Here is a 19,636-nt window from a genome sequence, read left to right on the forward strand (position 1 = left end):
ACCATGGCTCTGTTCCTCTCTCTTTCAGCCCTTGAAGGCATGGAAAATGACATCAGTGTCGACGTCGCAAGCCTGGCAGTTCAAACACCATACATCGTCCAGGAAGCAGAGAGAGCTCCATATTCCATCTTTGACAGCCTGCGTGATCGGCTCTGCAGGGCATGGAGGAGACGGCCTCGTCTGTCGGGGCTCGGCTGGCTGCGCTGCTGGAGCTCTGCACAGAGCTGATTCCAGAGGCTCTGTCTGCTGGGGCCACCTGAGCCAGCAGGAATGTTTTGTTTCGTTAAGATTGTTCTTTTCTTTCTTTTTGTTTTTCTTTAGCATGTTAATATAGGATGTGTTGCTATAGACAGACTCCCAGGATCTTTCTTTGGCTGTCCAGGCTCTGCAGGGCTGAGGGGAAGAGGGAGAAAAGGGTTCCTGGGCTCAGCAAGCTGCCCAGGCTTGCAGGGTTGCAGGGAAAATGGCCAGAAGCCCCTTGGCCTTTGGTGGCTCTGATGAAGCCCTTGTGCTGCCCACAGAGCAGACGGGCAGGGGCTGGAGCTGTGGGGATCTCTGTGAGAGCGGTGCCTGGAGATGGCCACAAGCCCTGTCCCAGGCAGGAAGCGCCATCCGTGTCCTCCTGCCCGTGTGTTGCTGGCTGGATTGCTGAGGGCTCCCAGGTGCCTCTTGGTGGGGCCCCTCTGGAGCTCCTGTGGGGCTGCGGCGCTGCTGCCGGGCAGGCTGGCCGGGCTGGGGAGACCCTGAGGGGACAGGGCCATGAAGGGATGAGGGGCTGTGGAAGCCCTGACAGGACAAGGCAGTGGGAAGGCACGGGGGGCACGTGTGAGGGAGTGGGTAACGTTGGCTCGGGGAGGAAAGTGGGTTGGAGCCAAAGAGACCACTCACCCTTATGTTTGTGTGGCAAACAGAGCACATTTATTCTCAAGCCCTTCCTTCTAAAGGGCCTTTGAAAACCCGGTCTGGATTATTTCACTGCTCTGATCTCTGTGCCCCTTCAGATTCTGGCCTGGGCAATGCCTGCAGCCTTGGGAGAGATGTGATGGGCCCAGCCCCTGTCAGTCAAAGCAGGCACAGCTCCGGGGGCTCCCCGCGAACCTCAGCTCTGGGACCACTGTCTGCCCCAAGCTTCAGGGGCTGCAGTGGGAGCCCGGCTGGGCTCTGCCCTGGGGCCATCCTGCAGGGACAGCTGCAAACAGGGAGCATTCCCTGCCACAAAGAGCCAAGGCAGGGCTGCAGGGCAGCTGCTCCAGCCCCGACTGCACTGCTGAGTGCTGTGCTTTGGGGCTGGGGCTCCCCGCACAGGGGACTGCACTGGTGTGCCAGAGGGGACAGAGAAGCTTCAGCCTAACTGAGGTGGGTGCATGGGCTGGAAAGAGTGGGGAGGCTCCAGGGGATTCACAGAGCTCATCCTGCTGCAAGGACGAGGAAAAAGGAGCGGGAACTCAGCAGTGAGGAGAGCTGGGGGCTGGAGAGCAGCTCTGAATGACACTAAAATCCCACCAGACCTCTTGAGACATTGCTGCTCCTCAGCCAGTGACAGGATGAGTCCCTTAGCCTGGGGCTTGGCCTTCCTCATGACGAGGGGCACCAAGGAAGGGAACAGTGTGATGGAGACAGGAATGGGCTGGGAACTCACTGGGGGAAAAGAGGAAGCAGTTGGGATGTAAAAGGCAGGGAGAAGAGAGAACAGTTCAGAGAAGGGCTGAGCTACTGCTTGAGCAAGCTGCAAAAAGTCATTTGGGGTCATCCCAGATTGATTTCATTTCAGAAGTTATTGAACAAGTTTATTTTTTGGGTGGCTGCATGTTTTCTTGAGCTGTATTGCTAAAATGCTCAAGCCAGTCTGTGCTGCAGGTCACCCCATTTCTCCTTTGGCTGATTGCGGCCCGGTGCTGAGCTCCAGCAGGGCCCTGGCAGAGCCCAGAGCAGCCTCAGCACCCACAGAGCCCGGTTGCAAGGAGAAAAACCAGAAAGCCCCGTCAGCTGAAGGCTCCTGTCCCCTTGTCCCAGCCGCCCGCGGTGCCCAGGCCATGCTGGCCATGCCAGAGCTGTGCCCAGAGCTGCCCATCACTGCTGCCTTTGGGAGCAGAGCAGGAGGGCAGGACATGTGCCCAGCCTGCAGCCAGCCACGGCACCTCCAGCCCTCAGCAGCTGCCCAGAGCAGGACGCTCCTGTGCTCGCTGCCATCTCCCCAGAGCTCTGATCCCACCATCCCCAGCAGACAGGACCCACCTCACGCCATCCCCCGCTGGAAGAAAAGCTGGTCCCAAACGATGCCCTCAGCCTTCTCCAAGGGCACGGCCCATCCACGCCGCAGCTGCTCCCAAGCACGTCCTGATCCAGACTGGACTCCACCTGAAACGCTTCCTCTAGAAAGACAAACATCAAATTATGGAAAATAGGTTACAGAGAAAAAGGGGAACAAGAAAAAAGGTCAAAAATCTTATCTCTGTCAGGGCCCTAAGGAAGGCCCAACCCTTGCATGCCAGGGAAAAACCCACCATGGGGGAGGGAATCCCAGGCTTTCTCCCTTCCCCTGCACAGGCCCCATGGTGATCCCAAAGCAAACAAGAGCAGTGGAGCAGCCCAAGCCCTTCCTTGCCTGCAAAGCAAAGCAGCCCCTGCACAGGGTCTGGAGTCCCACCTCTGCTCCCACCATGGGGGTTTGTTTGTGTCAGGCTGGCTGCCCCAGCCCAGCCCCAGCCCGGGGCACGGTGGGTGCTGGGGGCTGTTGGCAGGGCCAGGAGCCCACTCCCATTTCATATCCACCCCAGCCCATGTCCCCAGCCCTTCCAAAAGCAGCCTGGCAGCCGACTGAAGGATCAGCTGCATCCGCCCCAGCAAAGGGGGAACCTTCGGTTCCCAGCCAGGCTGTGCAATGCCCAGATCTGGGAGCATCCCCCAGTGTCTGGACTCATCTGCAAACTCCCTGTGGAGCCTGGATTTGAAGGTGTCTGAATCAAAGTCCACCATCTTCAGCCTGCCAGAGACCAGGTGGAGCAAGAGGTTGTCATCCTTGACGTCATCCTCGCTGCCCCAGCAGCAGCAGCTCCACCTGGTACAGCTTCTCCAGGGGCTCCTTCTTCCCTGGGCCAGACCAGGCTGTCAGGGCTCTGCCCAGGGCCCCAGCATCCATGAACCATGGCAAGCAAAACCAGGGGGATGGTGGCCCCCAGTGCTTGCCACACCAGGTCTCCAGCTCAGCTCCAGCCCATGAGCTGTGTTCCCTCCTGCTGACCCCTGCTCAGAGCTACAGGCAGGACAAAACCTGTCTGGTTGGCTTTGCCATTGCTTGCCAAGCGATGTGTGGAGCTGTTACCTGCCAGGCCCCTGGATCCAACTGTGCACTTGGATCTCTCCCATCTTCTAGGGCAGAGGAACACCCTGCACCCAAGGATCACGGAGAAGCTCTTCTAAGGATAGCCTGTCCAAGGGCTGCATGGACAAACACCTCTTAATGACACCCTGGCACTCTGGGGAGAGAAACCACCAATCACCAGTCAGTTGGAGAAGTTGCCCCCTGTTCCCGTGCCCAGGCCATGCTGGGTGTGCTTAGAGGTGGGCCTAAACTTCCCCATGGATTCTCTATTTGGAGGAGAGCAGGAGAGCAGGACATGTGCCACCTCCTCAGCAGCTGCCAGAGCAGAATGCCCATGAGCTGCTGCTGTCTCCCAGCACTGGTATTGCTCCCGAGGCCAGAGATGAGGATCCACCTTGAGAGAGCCATGGTGGGAACAAGATCTGACCCCAGATATCTCCTGGCCCCTCCTGAATGGGAGCTTCCCCATGACCAGGTGGTGCAGCAGGAGGCCCAGGGATCAGATCGTCGCTGCCTCACCGTGGTAGCCTTGCTGGTGGATCCCCTCTGGTGGGCTGTAGGACAGGGTTCCTGTGGAACACAGACACAGTTCATCAGGGGGATGCTGCAGCCTCCAGCACCTGGCGGAGCAGCCCCCACGCCTCCTCCTCCGGCAGGAACCCCCGCTCCGCCAGGAAACCCGACAGGTCCTGGCACCGCTCCGGATGCTCCAGCACCAGCACAAAGCTGTCGGGGAGCTGAAGCCACTCCAGGAGCTGAATGACACCAGCACAGCCAGAGGAGACCTTGTCCAGCAGCGCGATCTCCAGGGCTGCGCTGGTGCCGTGGGGCTGCGGGAGGAGCACGATGCCGTCAGTGGGGCTGATGCCGTGCCGGGGGTCGGGAACCCCTCGGCCAGCCCGGGATGCTCTGCGCCCTGCGCTGGCCCCACGCCCGCTCTCCCTCCAGGCGTCCTGGCAGCTCCCACCCTGCCGGGCCCCGGCTCAGCCCCGCCCGGCACGGCCCGGCTTCTGCCGCTGGCCCGGCTCATCACCAGCTCGCCCCGGTGCCGGACGCGGTTCCCTGGCACCCTTTTGATGGCCACCCGCGAGCCGAGGGCAGCAGCGGACTGAGCTCGCCGCCTGCCCCGCACAGCCCCATCCTTCTCCTCCTTCTCCTTCTCTCCCTCCTCCTCCTCCTTCCCCTCCTCCGCGCCCGCCGCCGGCCCCGCCGCTCCCCGGGCGCCGTCCGAGAGCCGCGTGGCCGCGCAGCCGCCGCCGCAGCCGCCGCTGCCCAGCAGCGAACCCGCCGGGGCCGCTCCTGCCGGGCCTCCTGCGCCTTCCCTGCGGGCGGGACGCGGCTGTCAGCGCTCGGCCCGGGCCAGGAGCGGCCCCGAGCGCCCCGGGCCGGCCATGCCCCGGCGTTCTCCCCCGGCATCCCAGATTCGCCATGAAATGGGAACCCTGAGCTTGTGGAAGTGCCTGAAGGATGCCCTGTTCCTCTGCAGGGACACTCGGGCTGAGACAGGAGCCGGAGCCCTCTCTGGGGAAGCCTCCTCCGAGCTGGAATTTGTGCTGTGCTGGGAGAGGAGGAGGAGGGGAGAAGGCTGGCGCTGTGTGGCAGGAGCAGGAGGTTTGGGCCGCAGGACATTCCGTCTGCGCCGCTGCCCCGCAATGGGCAGGAACGCTGTGGGGAAGACTGGGGGACACTGGAGCGGGATATGGATGGCACTGGGGGGACTGGGAGGGCCTGGGAATGAACTCAGGTGTATTGGGAGGGACTGGGCTGTACTGGGAGGGACTGGAGGGGAACTGGTGTTGTACTGGGCTGTGTTGGGGATAAACCGGGCTGTACTGGGAGGGACTGGAGGGGCACTGGGGCTGTACTGGGCTGTACTGGGGATGAACTGGGCTGTGCTGGGAGGGACTGAAGCGGTTGAATGGGCTGTTCCCGCCCCCACCGCCTCCCATTTGCCGAGGCTCCCGCCCATCACAGTCCCAACCAATCAGCGCCAGGGATTATGGCTTTGGGGGCGGGGCCTGGGGTCTGCGCCATCTTTTTTTTTACTTACAACTCCCGTCATGCTCTGCGGCCCCATAGAGCCCCATTAAAGCCGGGACTACAACGCCCGTCATGCCCCGCGCTCCACAGAACCCCGGTACCGCCCCCATCTGTCCCATCAGTGTCCCCCAGACCCTCCGGGACCCCCAAGTGCCCTCAGCGCCCATTAGGGACCACCAAAATATTACTGGCAAAGTACAAAAGAACAAGGAACTTTGGAAAAGTGTTTAATACAAATCCAATCCAACTTAAATCACTTGTCATAGCAGTAACTTCATTCACTCAGCCCATTTAGCCTGGAAAGCCCTAAACACTGAAGTTGTTCAGGTACCCACAAATGTTCCATATAAAGAGCATTAGAAGGAGAGGAAAGAGAGAGAGAGACAGGAAGACAGAAGCTCCACAGAAAGACACACATGTGGCTCCCAGCTCCTGGGGCTCCAGTGTGGGTGAGACACAAACCCCAGGAGAAGGCAGAGTCCATACCAGGGGCTGGCCTTGTGCTCCTTGGTTTTAAGCCCCTGGGCCTTTGTGGGCTTCCCCCCAGCTGGGACTTCTGATATCTCAGGTGTTCAGAGCTGGGTGAGCGCTGTCCCATCTGTGTGACTGATTGACAGCTCAGCCCAAGGTGTCTGGAGACATTGATCTCATCCAGCCTCTGACAGCGACCATGGTGACACTGGGGAACCTCATGGAGCATCATGGAGCCATGGGTCAGTTGGGACAAGGCAGGTCCAGAGACACCCTGGTGACACTGGGGAACCTCATGGAGCCATGGGTCAGCTGTGACACTGTGGGGACCTCGTGGGATCAGAGCAGACCATTGGGAAGCTCCCATGGATCCAAGGGCCCAGGGTGACACTGTGGAGCCCAGAGTGTCACGAGGAGCCATTGTGACACTGTGGGTCCCCATGGAACCAAGGGAACATGGGACAGGCTGATGCCTTAAGTTTTAGCTTCCATATTTTCCCAATTCTGTGCTGTATCAGTCTGTAACTCTGAACTTCATGCAGAGTGTCAGCAAGTTCTCTTACAGTGTAGTCAGACAAAACAATCCTTTTCCTGCCCGAGATCCAAGGACACCGCTGCAGCTTCAGGCCCAAAAAGTGAAAACACCAGCGAATTGAGGAGAGCAGACTGGGAGGGTGGGGCTGCATAACCTGAAGGTATAATTGGACAATTAACCCCAATATGGAAATGAACCAGAACTTTTAAAAGTGTGAAAACGCGTGACCTGGCGTCCATCCTGGGTGTACCCTCAGCCAGGCCCTTGTACTGCCCAGGTGAATCCTTTGAAGGCCTTTTTAATAAATCCCCACTTTACTCCTGTAACACTGTCCAGCCTCTGCTCTAGGTGGCCTCTCAAGGCATCAAGGCCTGGCTGGCTGGGCCACCTGGGGGCCACCTCTCATCTGCCTGCGAAACACTGGGACCCTGTGCTTTTCTTTCTTATGGGAAAAAAGCAACTTTCACATCCAGGCACCCATGGCCAAAGTTGGGAATCCGCCTCCAGGATTCCCTATGTCCAGGGATTTCTCCCAGGTGAAAGCTTTGAGGAGAGACAAGTCTGGCTGGCCTTGGTTTCCAAAGAGCTGATTCTTATCTGCCTTTGAAACACTGGGGCTTTGTGCTTTCCTTTCTGATGAAAAGAACTCTTCTTCCTGCCCAGGTGCCCATGGCCAGAACTGAGATTCCACCTTCAAAATTCTGAATATCCAAGGATTTCCCCCAGATGAAAGGTCCAGGAGAGACAGGTCTGGCTCTCTTGGCCTATGGTGACCACCTCTCATCTTCTTCCAAAACACCTGGGCTCCACGCTTCTCTTTCCTATGGGAAAAACCATCCATCTTGACCAGATGCCCATGGCCAAAGTTTGGAATCCTCCTCCAGAATTCCCTAGGTCCAAGGATTTCTCAGAGACAAAAGCTGCCAGGACAAACAGGTCTGGCTGGCCCGGCCTCCCAGGAGCCTTCTCTCTCTGCTTCTGCCCCTGCAACACGGGGGCTCTGGGCTTTCCTTCCTATGGAAAAGAACCATCCTTCTTAACAATGCAGAAATGGCCGAAATTGGGGTTCCACCTCCCAAATTCCCTATATCCAAGGGTTGCTTTCAGACAAAAAAAATACCAGAACAGAGAGGTCTGGCTGCCCTTGGCCTCTGATGGTCACCTTTCATCTGCCCCTGAAACACCAGTGTTCCGTCCTTGCCTTCCTATGGAAAAGAACCGTCCTTCACCTCCAGGCAGCCAGGTCTGAAACTGGCATTCCACCTCTAAAATTCCCTATATCCAAGGACAAAATCTGCCAGCACCATCTGATCTGGCTGCCCTTGGCCTCTGGTGGCTGTGGCTCATCTGCCCCTGCAGCACTGGGGCTGGGTTGTTCCCTTCCTGTGCGGAACATGGTGGCATGATGAGGACCTGGTGGAACCATGGAGTCCATTGTGACACTTTGGGGCCATGGTGACACCACGGGGCTCCATGGAACCCAGAGACCACCATGACTCTGTGGGGCCTTGTGGAACCATGGAGACCATTCCGACCCTTCAGGGCCTGGTGTCACCAAGGGGGCATTGTGACACCTCAGGGCCTTCTGGAAACAAGGGACCAGGCTCCATGGAATGAGGGGAACAGGGAACAGGTCTGGCAGGCTTGGCCTCCCAGGGACCACTTGACAGGTCTGGCTGATCTTGGAATATCAAGGGCTGCTTCTAATCTGCCCATGAACCACTGGGGCTCCGTGCTTTCCTTGCTATGGAAAAGAACTGTCCCTTTTTTCAGACACCCATGGACAAAATTGGTACTTCCCCTAAAAAATTTCCTGTATGCAAGGGTATCTGCCAGAAAAAAACCTTCCAGCTCTGGCTGGCCTTGGCCTGTGATGGTCACATCTCAGTTGCCTCAGAAGCACTGGGGCTCTGTTCCTTTCTTCCTGCAGAAAAGAACTGACCCTCTTGTCCAGGAGCCATGGCAGGAACTGGAATGTGGCCACCAAAATTCCATCTATCCTTGCATTGCTCCCAGACAAAAGCTGCCAGGAAGGACAGTTCTGCCTGGCCTTGGCCTCTGGTGATATGAGCAGAATGTTTTCCTTTGCAAACACCTTGGACAGGGCCCAGAGATCTCCCGAGCTGGGTTTTGCAGGCCTCAGGAACATAACCCATGTATGGAGGCTGATGTGCCTGGGCTCAGTTGTGAAGAGACTGAGGACAGATCAGGAGTGGCCTGGCAGGGCTTGAAGGGTGGATGTGGAAATGGTGGAGCTTTTCTCCATAGTGGGAATCAGGCAGGGAGAGAAATTATGCCACAAATGCAGCTGGGGAAGGACAGACTGGACACAGGAGAAGGGAATTTCCCTCCCAGGGCAGGGCTGTGGTGCAACACGTCCCCAGCAGGAGCCTGGAGCAGCCCAAGGCTTTGTGTGTCCAGGCAGGGGCAGCAGGAGGCAGAGCTGCCAGCAAAGGAAGGGCCAGCGAGGTGGGGCAGCCGGGGGTGACGACAGCCTGCAGGGACAGAGGCGCAGGGCAGGGACACCGTGGGACAGCCTGGGCTGCAGAGGGCTCAGGGATGTGCAGCAGCTGCAAGGCCCTGACAGAGCCAACCTGTGCAGCCCTTTGGCCATGGCTGCTGGCCCTGGGCCTGAGGCCACCAGGGAACAAGTGACCCTTGCAGCCCTGGGGCCTCAGTGCCTCCTTGTCCCTGCTCAGCAGCCTGGCAGGGGCCGCCCCATGGTCCTGCCCTTGGCACTGCACATCCCCACATGCCAGTGCCCATCCCGGGAAGAGCCCTGAGCAATGAGGGAGGGACAGGATCTGCCTTGCCAGGGGCTGGGGCTCTGGCCTGGGCCCTTTGCATTCCTGAAACACATACAGGTTTGCTCAGCACCAGAGCCACCTTCCCCTTGCTTGTCCCTTGCTGTCATCTCTGCTCCAGCATTATGCTCTACTTGGGGACACTTTCTCAGTCGTGTCCCTCAGTGGGACCCATTAAAACTTCAAGAAACTTCAGTGTTTCAATCACACTTTGAGTTCTTGAGAAGTTTTTTGAGCACACTCTCTGGGAATGAGACTAATGAAAACAACAGCAGCCCCTGAGACGGTCATTAAAGTCCTTGTGCTGTGTCTGTGCTGCTGAGCTGGGCTGGGCTCCTGGCACAGAGGGTGATCCTGGTAACCAAGCAGAGCTTCAAAAGCACATTTCTCTTGCTGAGCAGCTCTTCTCCCAGCCCAGCAGGGCTGGGGCACTGCCTGCAGACAGCCTGGGCACAGCACAGAGGCACAGAGAGCTTCAATCAGTCAGGGCTGGGAAGGGGCTGAGAAGTGCCTGGGGCAGAATCACTGCCAGCCCTTGGCACAGGAACCTCTGGCTGCAGGACAATGCAGCTGCAGCTCCTGGAGAGATCTCCTAAAGCTGGAACATCCCAATGCCCACAGATCCTGTGAGTACTGAGTATTTCTGGTGCAGGGGAGGTGAAATGCTCATGAAGCTCTGACATACTGAGGGCTTCTGATTAGTCATAGAATATTTCCAAGACAAGGATTTTGATAAAAATGTGGAAATTTCCTAAGAATTTGTAGTCAGCTGTGTACTATTGAAGAGTGGCAGGGAAAGAAGGATAAATATTAAAGGTTGATTATGAATATTGACAAGTGCATGAGACGTCTGAACTGTTACTTTTAGTGATCAGTAGGTTCACAGGAGATCCCTAATGTGCTTTCAGCCACTCTGCCCATGGACAGCACCAGCAGCACCTTTGCTGGAGCCATCAGGCTCAGTCTGAGCTGTCCTTTCTCCAAGCTGCAAACAGAACCTGCCCCCAGCCAGTGCCCTGCAAACAGGCAGGGTTCTGTCAGGCCAAGGAGAGTGCACAGATATTTGGGGTGTGGGAATGCTGGCAGGGAGAGATGAGGCACAGGGAAACACTTGCAGGAGGAAAATCTCCAGGAAGCAGAGAGAAGATCAGGGAAGGAGAGAAAACAAAACCCAGAAATGCTGAGGCAGGGAGAGTTTAGAGATGTCCAGAGGAGCCCCTCCAGTGCAGCCCCTCCCTCTGCACAAGCCCCCTCCCTCCTGTGCCCCAGCCAAGCCTCTGCCCTCAGGGCCGGGGCTCCAAGGCGTGCAGCCCCTCCTGTGCAGGCAGAGCTGCAGCAGAGCCGTGGGGCAGCTCTGCAGCCCCGGGCCCAGTTCCCTCTGCAGAGCACAGGGCTGGGAGCAGCTGCCCGGCACTGGGGGCTCTGGCAGGGGGCACAGCTGGCTCAGGGTGACACAGCTGTCCCCAGTGCCCGGCTCTGGGCAATGCTGGCAGTGCAGCCAGGGAAGGAGCTGCACCTCCCTTCATCCAGTGCCATCAGAGGGACACTTGGAAGTGTCCCTGAGATTTCAGTCCAAGCTGGGAGCTTCAATGCAGAGTGCAAAGCTGTCCTAGAGAATCTCTGATTTATGAGATTTATGGGGAAAGGTAGAGGTGTTGTGACACTGAAAATGCTGCTGGGTTGGTGAAATGAGCAAGGTCAGTCCTTGGCTACAAATGTGGAGCTGGGCTGTGGTGGATCCATCTGCTCTTACCTGTACCTGAGGGTTTGTAAGAGAAACATGGGAGTGTGACCATCCTTCATGTGAGAAAAATGAAAGCCAAGCGAAGCTCCAAACATAATGAATAATCATCTCCTCTCAGTCTCCACTCATCATCTTTCCTCAGAAAACTCACTGTATTCATCAATGGGATGGAGATATGCTGAGGGTTTCTGATATCCAGGAATACCAGGAGAAACATGGAGGCAGCATAAAAAGAAAACCACAAAACTCTCAAATACAGAAGTGTACACATCTGTGTTACAGAGGAGAGTGTATGGGAAATGGCGTTAACTTTAATTACAGGCATCTCCTCTAACTCTTCACTATCCTTTCTCCATGAACAGGTGCCCATGTGCAGCCACAGCAAATGTCCAACAGCAGCTCCATCAGCCACTTCCTCCTGTTGGCACTGGCAGACACGCGGCAGCTGCAGCTCCTGCACTTCTGCCTCTTCCTGGGCATCTCCCTGGCTGCCCTCCTGGGCAACGGCCTCATCATCAGCGCCGTAGCCTGCGGCCACCACCTGCACACGCCCATGTTCTTCTTCCTGCTCAACCTGGCCCTCAGCGACCTGGGCTCCATCTGCACCACTGTCCCCAAAGCCATGCACAATTCTCTCTGGGACACCAGGAATATCTCCTACACAGGATGTGCTGCACAGCTCTTTTTCTTCATGTTCTTCATTTCAGCAGAGTATTTCCTGCTGACCATCATGTGCTACGACCGCTACGTGTCCATCTGCAAACCCCTGCACTACGAGACCCTCCTGGGCAGCAGAGCTTGTGCCCACATGGCAGCAGCTGCCTGGGCCAGTGCCTTTCTCAATGCTCTCATGCACACAGCCAATACATTTTCCCTGCCCCTGTGCCATGGCAATGCCCTGAGCCAGTTCTTCTGTGATATCCCACAGATCCTCAAGCTCTCCTGCTCCAATTCACACCTCAGGGAACTTGGGCTTCTTGTGGTTACTAGCAGTTTATTATTTTGTTGTTTTGTGTTCATTGTTTTCTCCTATGTGCAGATCTTCAGGGCTGTGCTGAGGATCCCTTCTGAGCAGGGACGGCACAAAGCCTTTTCCACCTGCCTCCCTCACCTGGCCATGGTCTCCTTGTTCCTCAGCACTGCTATGTTTGCTCACCTGAAGCCCCTCTCAATGTCCTCCCCATCCCTGGATCTGGCCCTGTCAGTTCTGCCCGATGAAATCCTGCCCAGCGTGGGCAACTGAGCCCTTGAAGGACTTAGTGTCATGTCAAGGCTTGCTTTCCCTCCCAAAGGCTTCCCTTGGCAGCCTTGGGCAGGGGATTCATCCTCCCTCCCTCCTCCTTCCCACAGACCTGCTCGGAACCACTCTGTGGGCACTTTCCATTCTCTGTGTCTGTCCTCAAGTGCAGTGCCAACCTGGGTGAGTCCTGGCTCTGTCCTGAGCTCTCAGGATCTCACAGGCTGAGATGGGAACGCTCAGCCACACCAGGGCCCTGCCCCAGCCAGCAGCACCCCCACAAGCAGCAGCTGCAGCAGCAGCAGCAGCAGCAGCAGCAGCAGCAGCAGCAGCAGCAGCAGCAGCTGCAGTCGCCTCTCAGCTGTTGGTGCCCCTGCACTGCAGCCCCTCCCGCTGGCACCAACGTTCCCTTGTGGCCTTGGAGACAGTCCTGAATCCATCCATGGGGTCACAGAGCCATGGAATCCCAGAGTTCCAGGTTCCTGGAAGCCGGGAGTCATTGAATCCTGAGAACCACACTCAGAGGAGGAGGAGGAGGAGGAGGAGCGGTAGGAGGAGGAGGACGAGGACGAGGAGGACGAGGAGGACGTGGAGGACGAGGATGAGGAAGAGGAGGAGGAGGATGAGGACGAGGAGGAGGAGGAGGAGGACGACGTGGAGGACGAGGATGAGGACGAGGACGAGGACGAGGACGAGGAAGAGGAAGAGGACGAGGACGAGGAGGAGGACAAGGAGGAGGAGGAGGAGGAGGAGGAGGAGGAGGAGGAGAAGGAGGAGGAGGAGGACGAGGATGAGGAGGAGGAGGACGAGGACGAGGAGGAGGAGGAGGAGGACGACGTGGAGGACGAGGATGAGGACGAGGACGAGGACGAGGACGAGGAAGAGGAAGAGGACGAGGACGAGGAGGAGGACAAGGAGGAGGAGGAGGAGGAGGAGGAGGAGGAGGAGGAGAAGGAGGAGGAGGAGGACGAGGATGAGGAGGAGGAGGACGAGGAGGAGGAGGAGGACGAGGAGGAGGACGAGGAGGAGGAGGACGAGGAGGAGTATGAGGAGGACGAGGAGGACGAGGAGGACGAGGAGGACGAGGAGGAGGAGGACAAGGAGGAAGAGGATGAGGAGGAGGAGGACAAGGAGGAGGAGGAGGAGGAGGACGAGGACGAAGACGAGGAGGAGGACGACGACGAGGAGGAGGACGAGGACGAGGAGGAGGAGGACGAGGAGGAGGAGGAGGAGGAGGAGGACGAGGAAGAGGACGAGGAGGACGAAGACGAGGAGGAGGAGGACGAGGAGGAGGAGGACGAGGAGGAGGAGGAGGAGGAGGAGGAGGAGGAGGAGGAGGACGAGGAGGAGGAGGACGAGGAGGAGGAGGACGAGGAGGAGGACGAGGAGGAGGAGGAGGAGGATGAAGACCAGGAGGAGGAGGACGAGGAGGAGGAGGAGGAGGACGAGGACGCGGACGAGGACGAGGAGCAGAAGGAGGAGGAGGAGGAGGAGGAGGAGGACGAGGAGGAGGAGGAGGAGGACGAGGAGGACGAGGAGGAGGACGAGTAAGAGGAGGACGAGGAGGAGGTGGACGAGGAGGAGGAGGAGGACGAGGATGAGGAGGAGGAGGACGACGTGGAGGACGAGGACGAGGACGAGGACGAGGACGAGGAAGAGGACGAGGACGAGGAGGACGAGGACGAGGAGGAGGACGAGGAGGAGGAGGAGGAGGAGGAGGAGGAGGAGGAGGAGGAGGAGGAGGAGGAGGACGAGGATGAGGAGGAGGAGGACGAGGAGGAGGAGGAGGACGAGGAGGAGGAGGAGGAGGAGGAGGACGAGGAGGAGGAGGAGGAGGAGGACGAGGACGAAGACGAGGAGGAGGAGGACGAGGAGGAGGAGGAGGAGGAGGAGGACGAGGAGGAGGACGAGGACGATGAAGACGAGGAGGAGGAGGACGAGGAGGAGGAGGACGAGGAGGAGGAGGACGAGGAGGAGGACGAGGAGGAGGAGGAGGTGGAGGACGACGACGAGGAGGAGGAGGACGAGGAGGAGGAGGAGGAGGACGAAGACCAGGAGGAGGAGGACGAGGAGGAGGAGGAGGAGGACGAGGACGCGGACGAGGACGAGGAGCAGAAGGAGGATGAGGAGGAGGACGAGGAGGAGGAGGACGAGGAGGAGGAGGACGAGGAGGAGGTGGACGAGGAGGAGGTGGAGGACGAGGATGAGGAGGAGGAGGACCAGGAAGAGGAGGACTAGGAGGACGAGGAGGACAAGGAGGAGAAGGATGAGGATGAGGACGAGAAGGACGAGGACGAGGAGGAGGAGGACGAGGAGGAGGATGAGGACGAGGAGGACGTGGAGGATGAGGATGAGGAAAAGGACGAGGAGGATGAGGATGAGGAGGAGGAGGACGAGGACGAGGTGGAGGAGGAGGAGGAGGACGAGGAGGAGGAGGAGGAGGACGAAGACGAGGAGGACGAGGAGGAGGAGGAGGACGAGGAGGAGGAGGAGGAGGAGGAGGAGGAGGAGGAGGAGGAGGACGAGGATGAGGAGGAGGAGGACGAGGAGGAGGAGGACGAGGAGGAGGAGGAGGAGGAGGACGAGGACGAGGAGGAGGAGGATGAGGAGGAGGAGGACAAGGAGGAGGAGGAGGAGGAAGATGAGGAGGAGGAGGAGGAGGACGAGGAGGAGGAGGAGGAGGACGAAGACGAGGAGGAGGAGGACGAGGAGGAGGAGGACGAGGACGAGGAGGAGGAGGACGAGGAGGAGGAAGACGAGGAGGAGGAGGAGGTGGAGGAGGAGGACGAAGACCAGTAGGAGGAGGACGAAGAGGAGGAGGAGGAGGAGGAGGAGGAGGACGAGGACGAGGAGCAGAAGGAGGATGAGGAGGAGGACGAGGAGGAGGAGGACGAGGACGAGGAGGACGAGGAGGAGGACGAGTAAGAGGAGGACGAGGAGGAGGTGGACGAGGAGGAGGAGGAGGACGAGGATGAGCAGGAGGAGGACCAGGAAGAGGAGGACGAGGAGGAGAAGGATGAGGATGAGGACGAGAAGGACGAGGACGAGGAGGAGGAGGACGAGGAGGAGGATGAGGACGAGGAGGACGTGGAGGATGAGGATGAGGAAGAGGACGAGGAGGATGAGGATGAGGAGGAGGAGGACGAGGACGAGGAGGAGGAGGAGGAGGAGGAGGAGGAGGAGGAGGAGGAGGAGGAGCACGAGGATGAGGAGGAAGAGGACGAGGAGGAGGAAAAGGAGGACGAGGACGAGGACGAGGACGAGGAGGAGGAGGACGAAGACGAGGAGGACGAGGAGGAGGAGGAGGACGAGGAGGAGGAGGACGAGTAGGAGGAGGACGAGGAGGAGGAGGAGGAGGTTTACGAGGACGAGGAGGAGGAGGATGAGGAGGAGGAGGACAAGGAGGAGGAGGAGGAGGAAGATGAGGAGGAGGAGGAGGAGGACGAGGAGGAGGAGGACGAGGAGGAGGAGGAGGAGGAGGAGGACGAAGACGAGGAGGAGGAGGACGAGGAGGAGGAGGACGAGGACGAGGAGGAGGAGGACGAGGAGGAGGAAGACGAGGAGGAGGAGGAGGTGGAGGAGGAGGACGAAGACCAGGAGGAGGAGGACGAAGAGGAGGAGGAGGAGGAGGAGGACGAGGACGAGGACGAGGAGCAGAAGGAGGATGAGGAGGAGGACGAGGAGGAGGAGGACGAGGACGAGGAGGACGAGGAGGAGGACGAGTAAGAGGAGGACGAGGAGGAGGTGGACGAGGAGGAGGAGGAGGACGAGGATGAGGAGGAGGAGGACCAGGAAGAGGAGGACAAGGAGGAGAAGGATGAGGATGAGGACGAGAAGGACGAGCACGAGGAGGAGGAGGACGAGGAGGAGGATGAGGACGAGGAGGACGTGGAGGATGAGGATGAGGAAGAGGACGAGGAGGATGAGGATGAGGAGGAGGAGGACTTGGATGAGTAGGAGGAGGACGAGGATGAGGAGGAAGAGGAGGAGGAGGAGGAGGACGAGGAGGAGGAGGAGGACGAGGAGGAGAAGGAGGACGAGGACAAGGACGAGGAGGACGAGGACGAGGAGGAGGACGAGGAGGAGGAGGAGGAGGAGGAGGAGGAGAAGGAGGAGGAGGAGGAGGACGAGGATGAGTAGGAGGAGGATAAGGATGAGGAGGAGGAGGACGAGGAGGAGGAGGATGAGGAGCCGGAGAACGAGGATGAGTAGGAGGAGGAGGAGGATGAGGAGGAGGAGGACAAGGAGGAGGAGGAGGAGGAGGACGAGGAGGAGGAGGACGAGGAGGAGGAGGACGAGGAGAAGGAGGACGAGGAGGAGGACGAGGAGCAGGAGGACGAAGAGGAGGAGGAGGAGGAGGAGGACGAGGACGAGGACGAGGAGCAGAAGGAGGAGGAGGAGGAGGACGAGGAGGAGGAGGACGAGGAGGAGGAGGACGAGGAGGAGGAGGACGAGGACGTGGATGAGGACGAGGAGGATGAGGACAAGGAGCACGAGGATGAGGAGGAAGACGAGGAGGAGGAGGACAAGGAGGAGGACGAGGAGGAGGACGAGGAGGAGGAAAACGATGAGGAGGACGAGGACGAGGAGGATGAGGATGAGGAGGAGGAGGACGAGAAGGAGGAAAAGGAGGACGAGGACCAGGAGGAGGACGAGGAGGAGGAGGACGAGGAGGAGGAGGAGGAGGACGAAGACGAGGAGGAGGAGGACGCGGAGGAGGAGGACGAGGAGGAGGAGGACGAGGAGGAGGACGAGGACGAGGAGGACCAGGAGGAGGACGAGTAAGAGGAGGACGAGGAGGAGGTGGACGAGGAGGAGGAGGAGGACGAGGATGAGGAGGAGGAGGACCAGGAAGAGGAGGACGAGGAGGACGAGGAGGACGAGGAGGAGGAGGAGGAGGACGAAGACGAGGAGGAGGAGGACGAAGACGAGGAGGAGGAGGACGAGGAGGAGGAGGACGGGGACGAGGAGGAGGTGGACGAGGAGGAGGAAGACGAGGAGGAGGAGGAGGAGGACGAGGAGGAGGAGGACGAGGAGGAGGACGAGGAGGAGGAGGACGAGGAGGAGGAGGACGAGAAAGAGGACGAGGACGAGGAGGAGGAGGAGGAGGACGAGGAGGAGGAGGAGGAGGACGAGGAGAAGGACGAGGAGGAGGAGGACGAGGACGAGGAGGAGGAGGACGATGAGGAGGAGGACGAGGAGGACGAGGAGGAGGAGGAGGAGGAGGAGGAGGACGAGGAGGAGGAGGAGGAGGAGGAGGACGAGGAAGAGGAGGAGGAGGACGAAGACGAGGACGAGGACGAGGACGAGGACGAGGACGAGGACGAGGACGAGGAGGACTAGGACGAGGAGGAGGAGGACGAGGAGGAGGAGGACGAGGAGGAGGAGGACGAGGAGGAGGAGGAGGAGGAGGACGAAGACCAGGAGGAGGAGGACGAGGAGGAGGAGGACGAGGAGGAGGAGGAGGCTGAAGAGGAGGAGGAGGTGGATGAGGAGGAGGACGAGGAGGAGGAGGACGAGGACAAGGAGGAAGAGGACGAGGAGTAGGAAAAGGAGGATGAGGACGAGGAGGAGGAGGACAAGGAGGAGGACGAGGAGGAGGAAAACGATGAGGAGGACGAGGACGAGGAGGATGAGGATGAGGAGGAGGAGGACGAGGAGGAGGAAAATGAGGACGAGGACCAGGAGGAGGACGAGGAGGAGGAGGACGAGGAGGACGAGGACAAGAAGGAGGACGAGGAAGAGGAGGACGAGGCTGAGGACGAGGAGGAGGAGGACGAGTAAGAGGAGGACGAGGAGGAGGTGGACGAGGAGGAGGAGGAGGACGAGGATGAGGAGGAGGAGGACCAGGAAGAGGAGGACAAGGAGGAGAAGGATGAGGATGAGGACGAGAAGGACGAGGACGAGGAGGAGGAGGACGAGGAGGAGGATGAGGACGAGGAGGACGTGGAGGATGAGGATGAGGAAGAGGACGAGGAGGATGAGGATGAGGAGGAGGAGGACTTGGATGAGTAGGAGGAGGACGAGGATGAGGAGGAAGAGGAGGAGGAGGAGGAGGACGAGGAGGAGGAGGAGGACGAGGAGGAGAAGGAGGACGAGGACAAGGACGAGGAGGACGAGGACGAGGAGGAGGACGAGGAGGAGGAGGAGGAGGAGGAGGAGGAGAAGGAGGAGGAGGAGGAGGACGAGGATGAGTAGGAGGAGGATAAGGATGAGGAGGAGGAGGACGAGGAGGAGGAGGATGAGGAGCCGGAGAACGAGGATGAGTAGGAGGAGGAGGAGGATGAGGAGGAGGAGGACAAGGAGGAGGAGGAGGAGGAGGACGAGGAGGAGGAGGACGAGGAGGAGGAGGACGAGGAGAAGGAGGACGAGGAGGAGGACGAGGAGCAGGAGGACGAAGAGGAGGAGGAGGAGGAGGAGGACGAGGACGAGGACGAGGAGCAGAAGGAGGAGGAGGAGGAGGACGAGGAGGAGGAGGACGAGGAGGAGGAGGACGAGGAGGAGGAGGACGAGGACGTGGATGAGGACGAGGAGGATGAGGACAAGGAGCACGAGGATGAGGAGGAAGACGAGGAGGAGGAGGACAAGGAGGAGGACGAGGAGGAGGACGAGGAGGAGGAAAACGATGAGGAGGACGAGGACGAGGAGGATGAGGATGAGGAGGAGGAGGACGAGAAGGAGGAAAAGGAGGACGAGGACCAGGAGGAGGACGAGGAGGAGGAGGACGAGGAGGAGGAGGAGGAGGACGAAGACGAGGAGGAGGAGGACGCGGAGGAGGAGGACGAGGAGGAGGAGGACGAGGAGGAGGACGAGGACGAGGAGGACCAGGAGGAGGACGAGTAAGAGGAGGACGAGGAGGAGGTGGACGAGGAGGAGGAGGAGGACGAGGATGAGGAGGAGGAGGACCAGGAAGAGGAGGACGAGGAGGACGAGGAGGACGAGGAGGAGGAGGAGGAGGACGAAGACGAGGAGGAGGAGGACGAAGACGAGGAGGAGGAGGACGAGGAGGAGGAGGACGGGGACGAGGAGGAGGTGGACGAGGAGGAGGAAGACGAGGAGGAGGAGGAGGAGGACGAGGAGGAGGAGGACGAGGAGGAGGACGAGGAGGAGGAGGACGAGGAGGAGGAGGACGAGAAAGAGGACGAGGACGAGGAGGAGGAGGAGGAGGACGAGGAGGAGGAGGAGGAGGACGAGGAGAAGGACGAGGAGGAGGAGGACGAGGACGAGGAGGAGGAGGACGATGAGGAGGAGGACGAGGAGGACGAGGAGGAGGAGGAGGAGGAGGAGGAGGACGAGGAGGAGGAGGAGGAGGAGGAGGACGAGGAAGAGGAGGAGGAGGACGAAGACGAGGACGAGGACGAGGACGAGGACGAGGACGAGGACGAGGACGAGGAGGACTAGGACGAGGAGGAGGAGGACGAGGAGGAGGAGGACGAGGAGGAGGAGGACGAGGAGGAGGAGGAGGAGGAGGACGAAGACCAGG

At 59.5% G+C, this 19,636-nt stretch overlaps 1 protein-coding gene across 1 annotated transcript; it reads left to right on the top strand.

The window, feature by feature from the left end:
• The first annotated feature begins 11,301 nt into the window (after positions 1-11,301).
• LOC146764032 (olfactory receptor 14J1-like) lies at positions 11,302-12,188 on the top strand. The gene has a single exon (XM_085565429.1). It carries the CDS (start codon positions 11,302-11,304, stop codon positions 12,157-12,159), a length of 858 nt encoding a protein of 285 aa, XP_085421555.1. The 3' UTR covers positions 12,160-12,188.
• The last annotated feature ends 7,448 nt before the right edge of the window (positions 12,189-19,636 follow it).

The sequence above is a fragment of the Lonchura striata genome, chromosome 36 (genome assembly GCF_050655825.1).
Source record: "Lonchura striata isolate lonStrDom1 chromosome 36, ASM5065582v1, whole genome shotgun sequence".
Classification (NCBI taxonomy): domain Eukaryota; kingdom Metazoa; phylum Chordata; class Aves; order Passeriformes; family Estrildidae; genus Lonchura; species Lonchura striata.

What these genes read in the sequence shown, in the direction of transcription:
- LOC146764032 (XM_085565429.1), top strand. Translation starts at nt 11,302, where the DNA reads ATGTCCAACAGCAGCTCCATCAGCCACTTCCTCCTGTTGGCACTGGCA.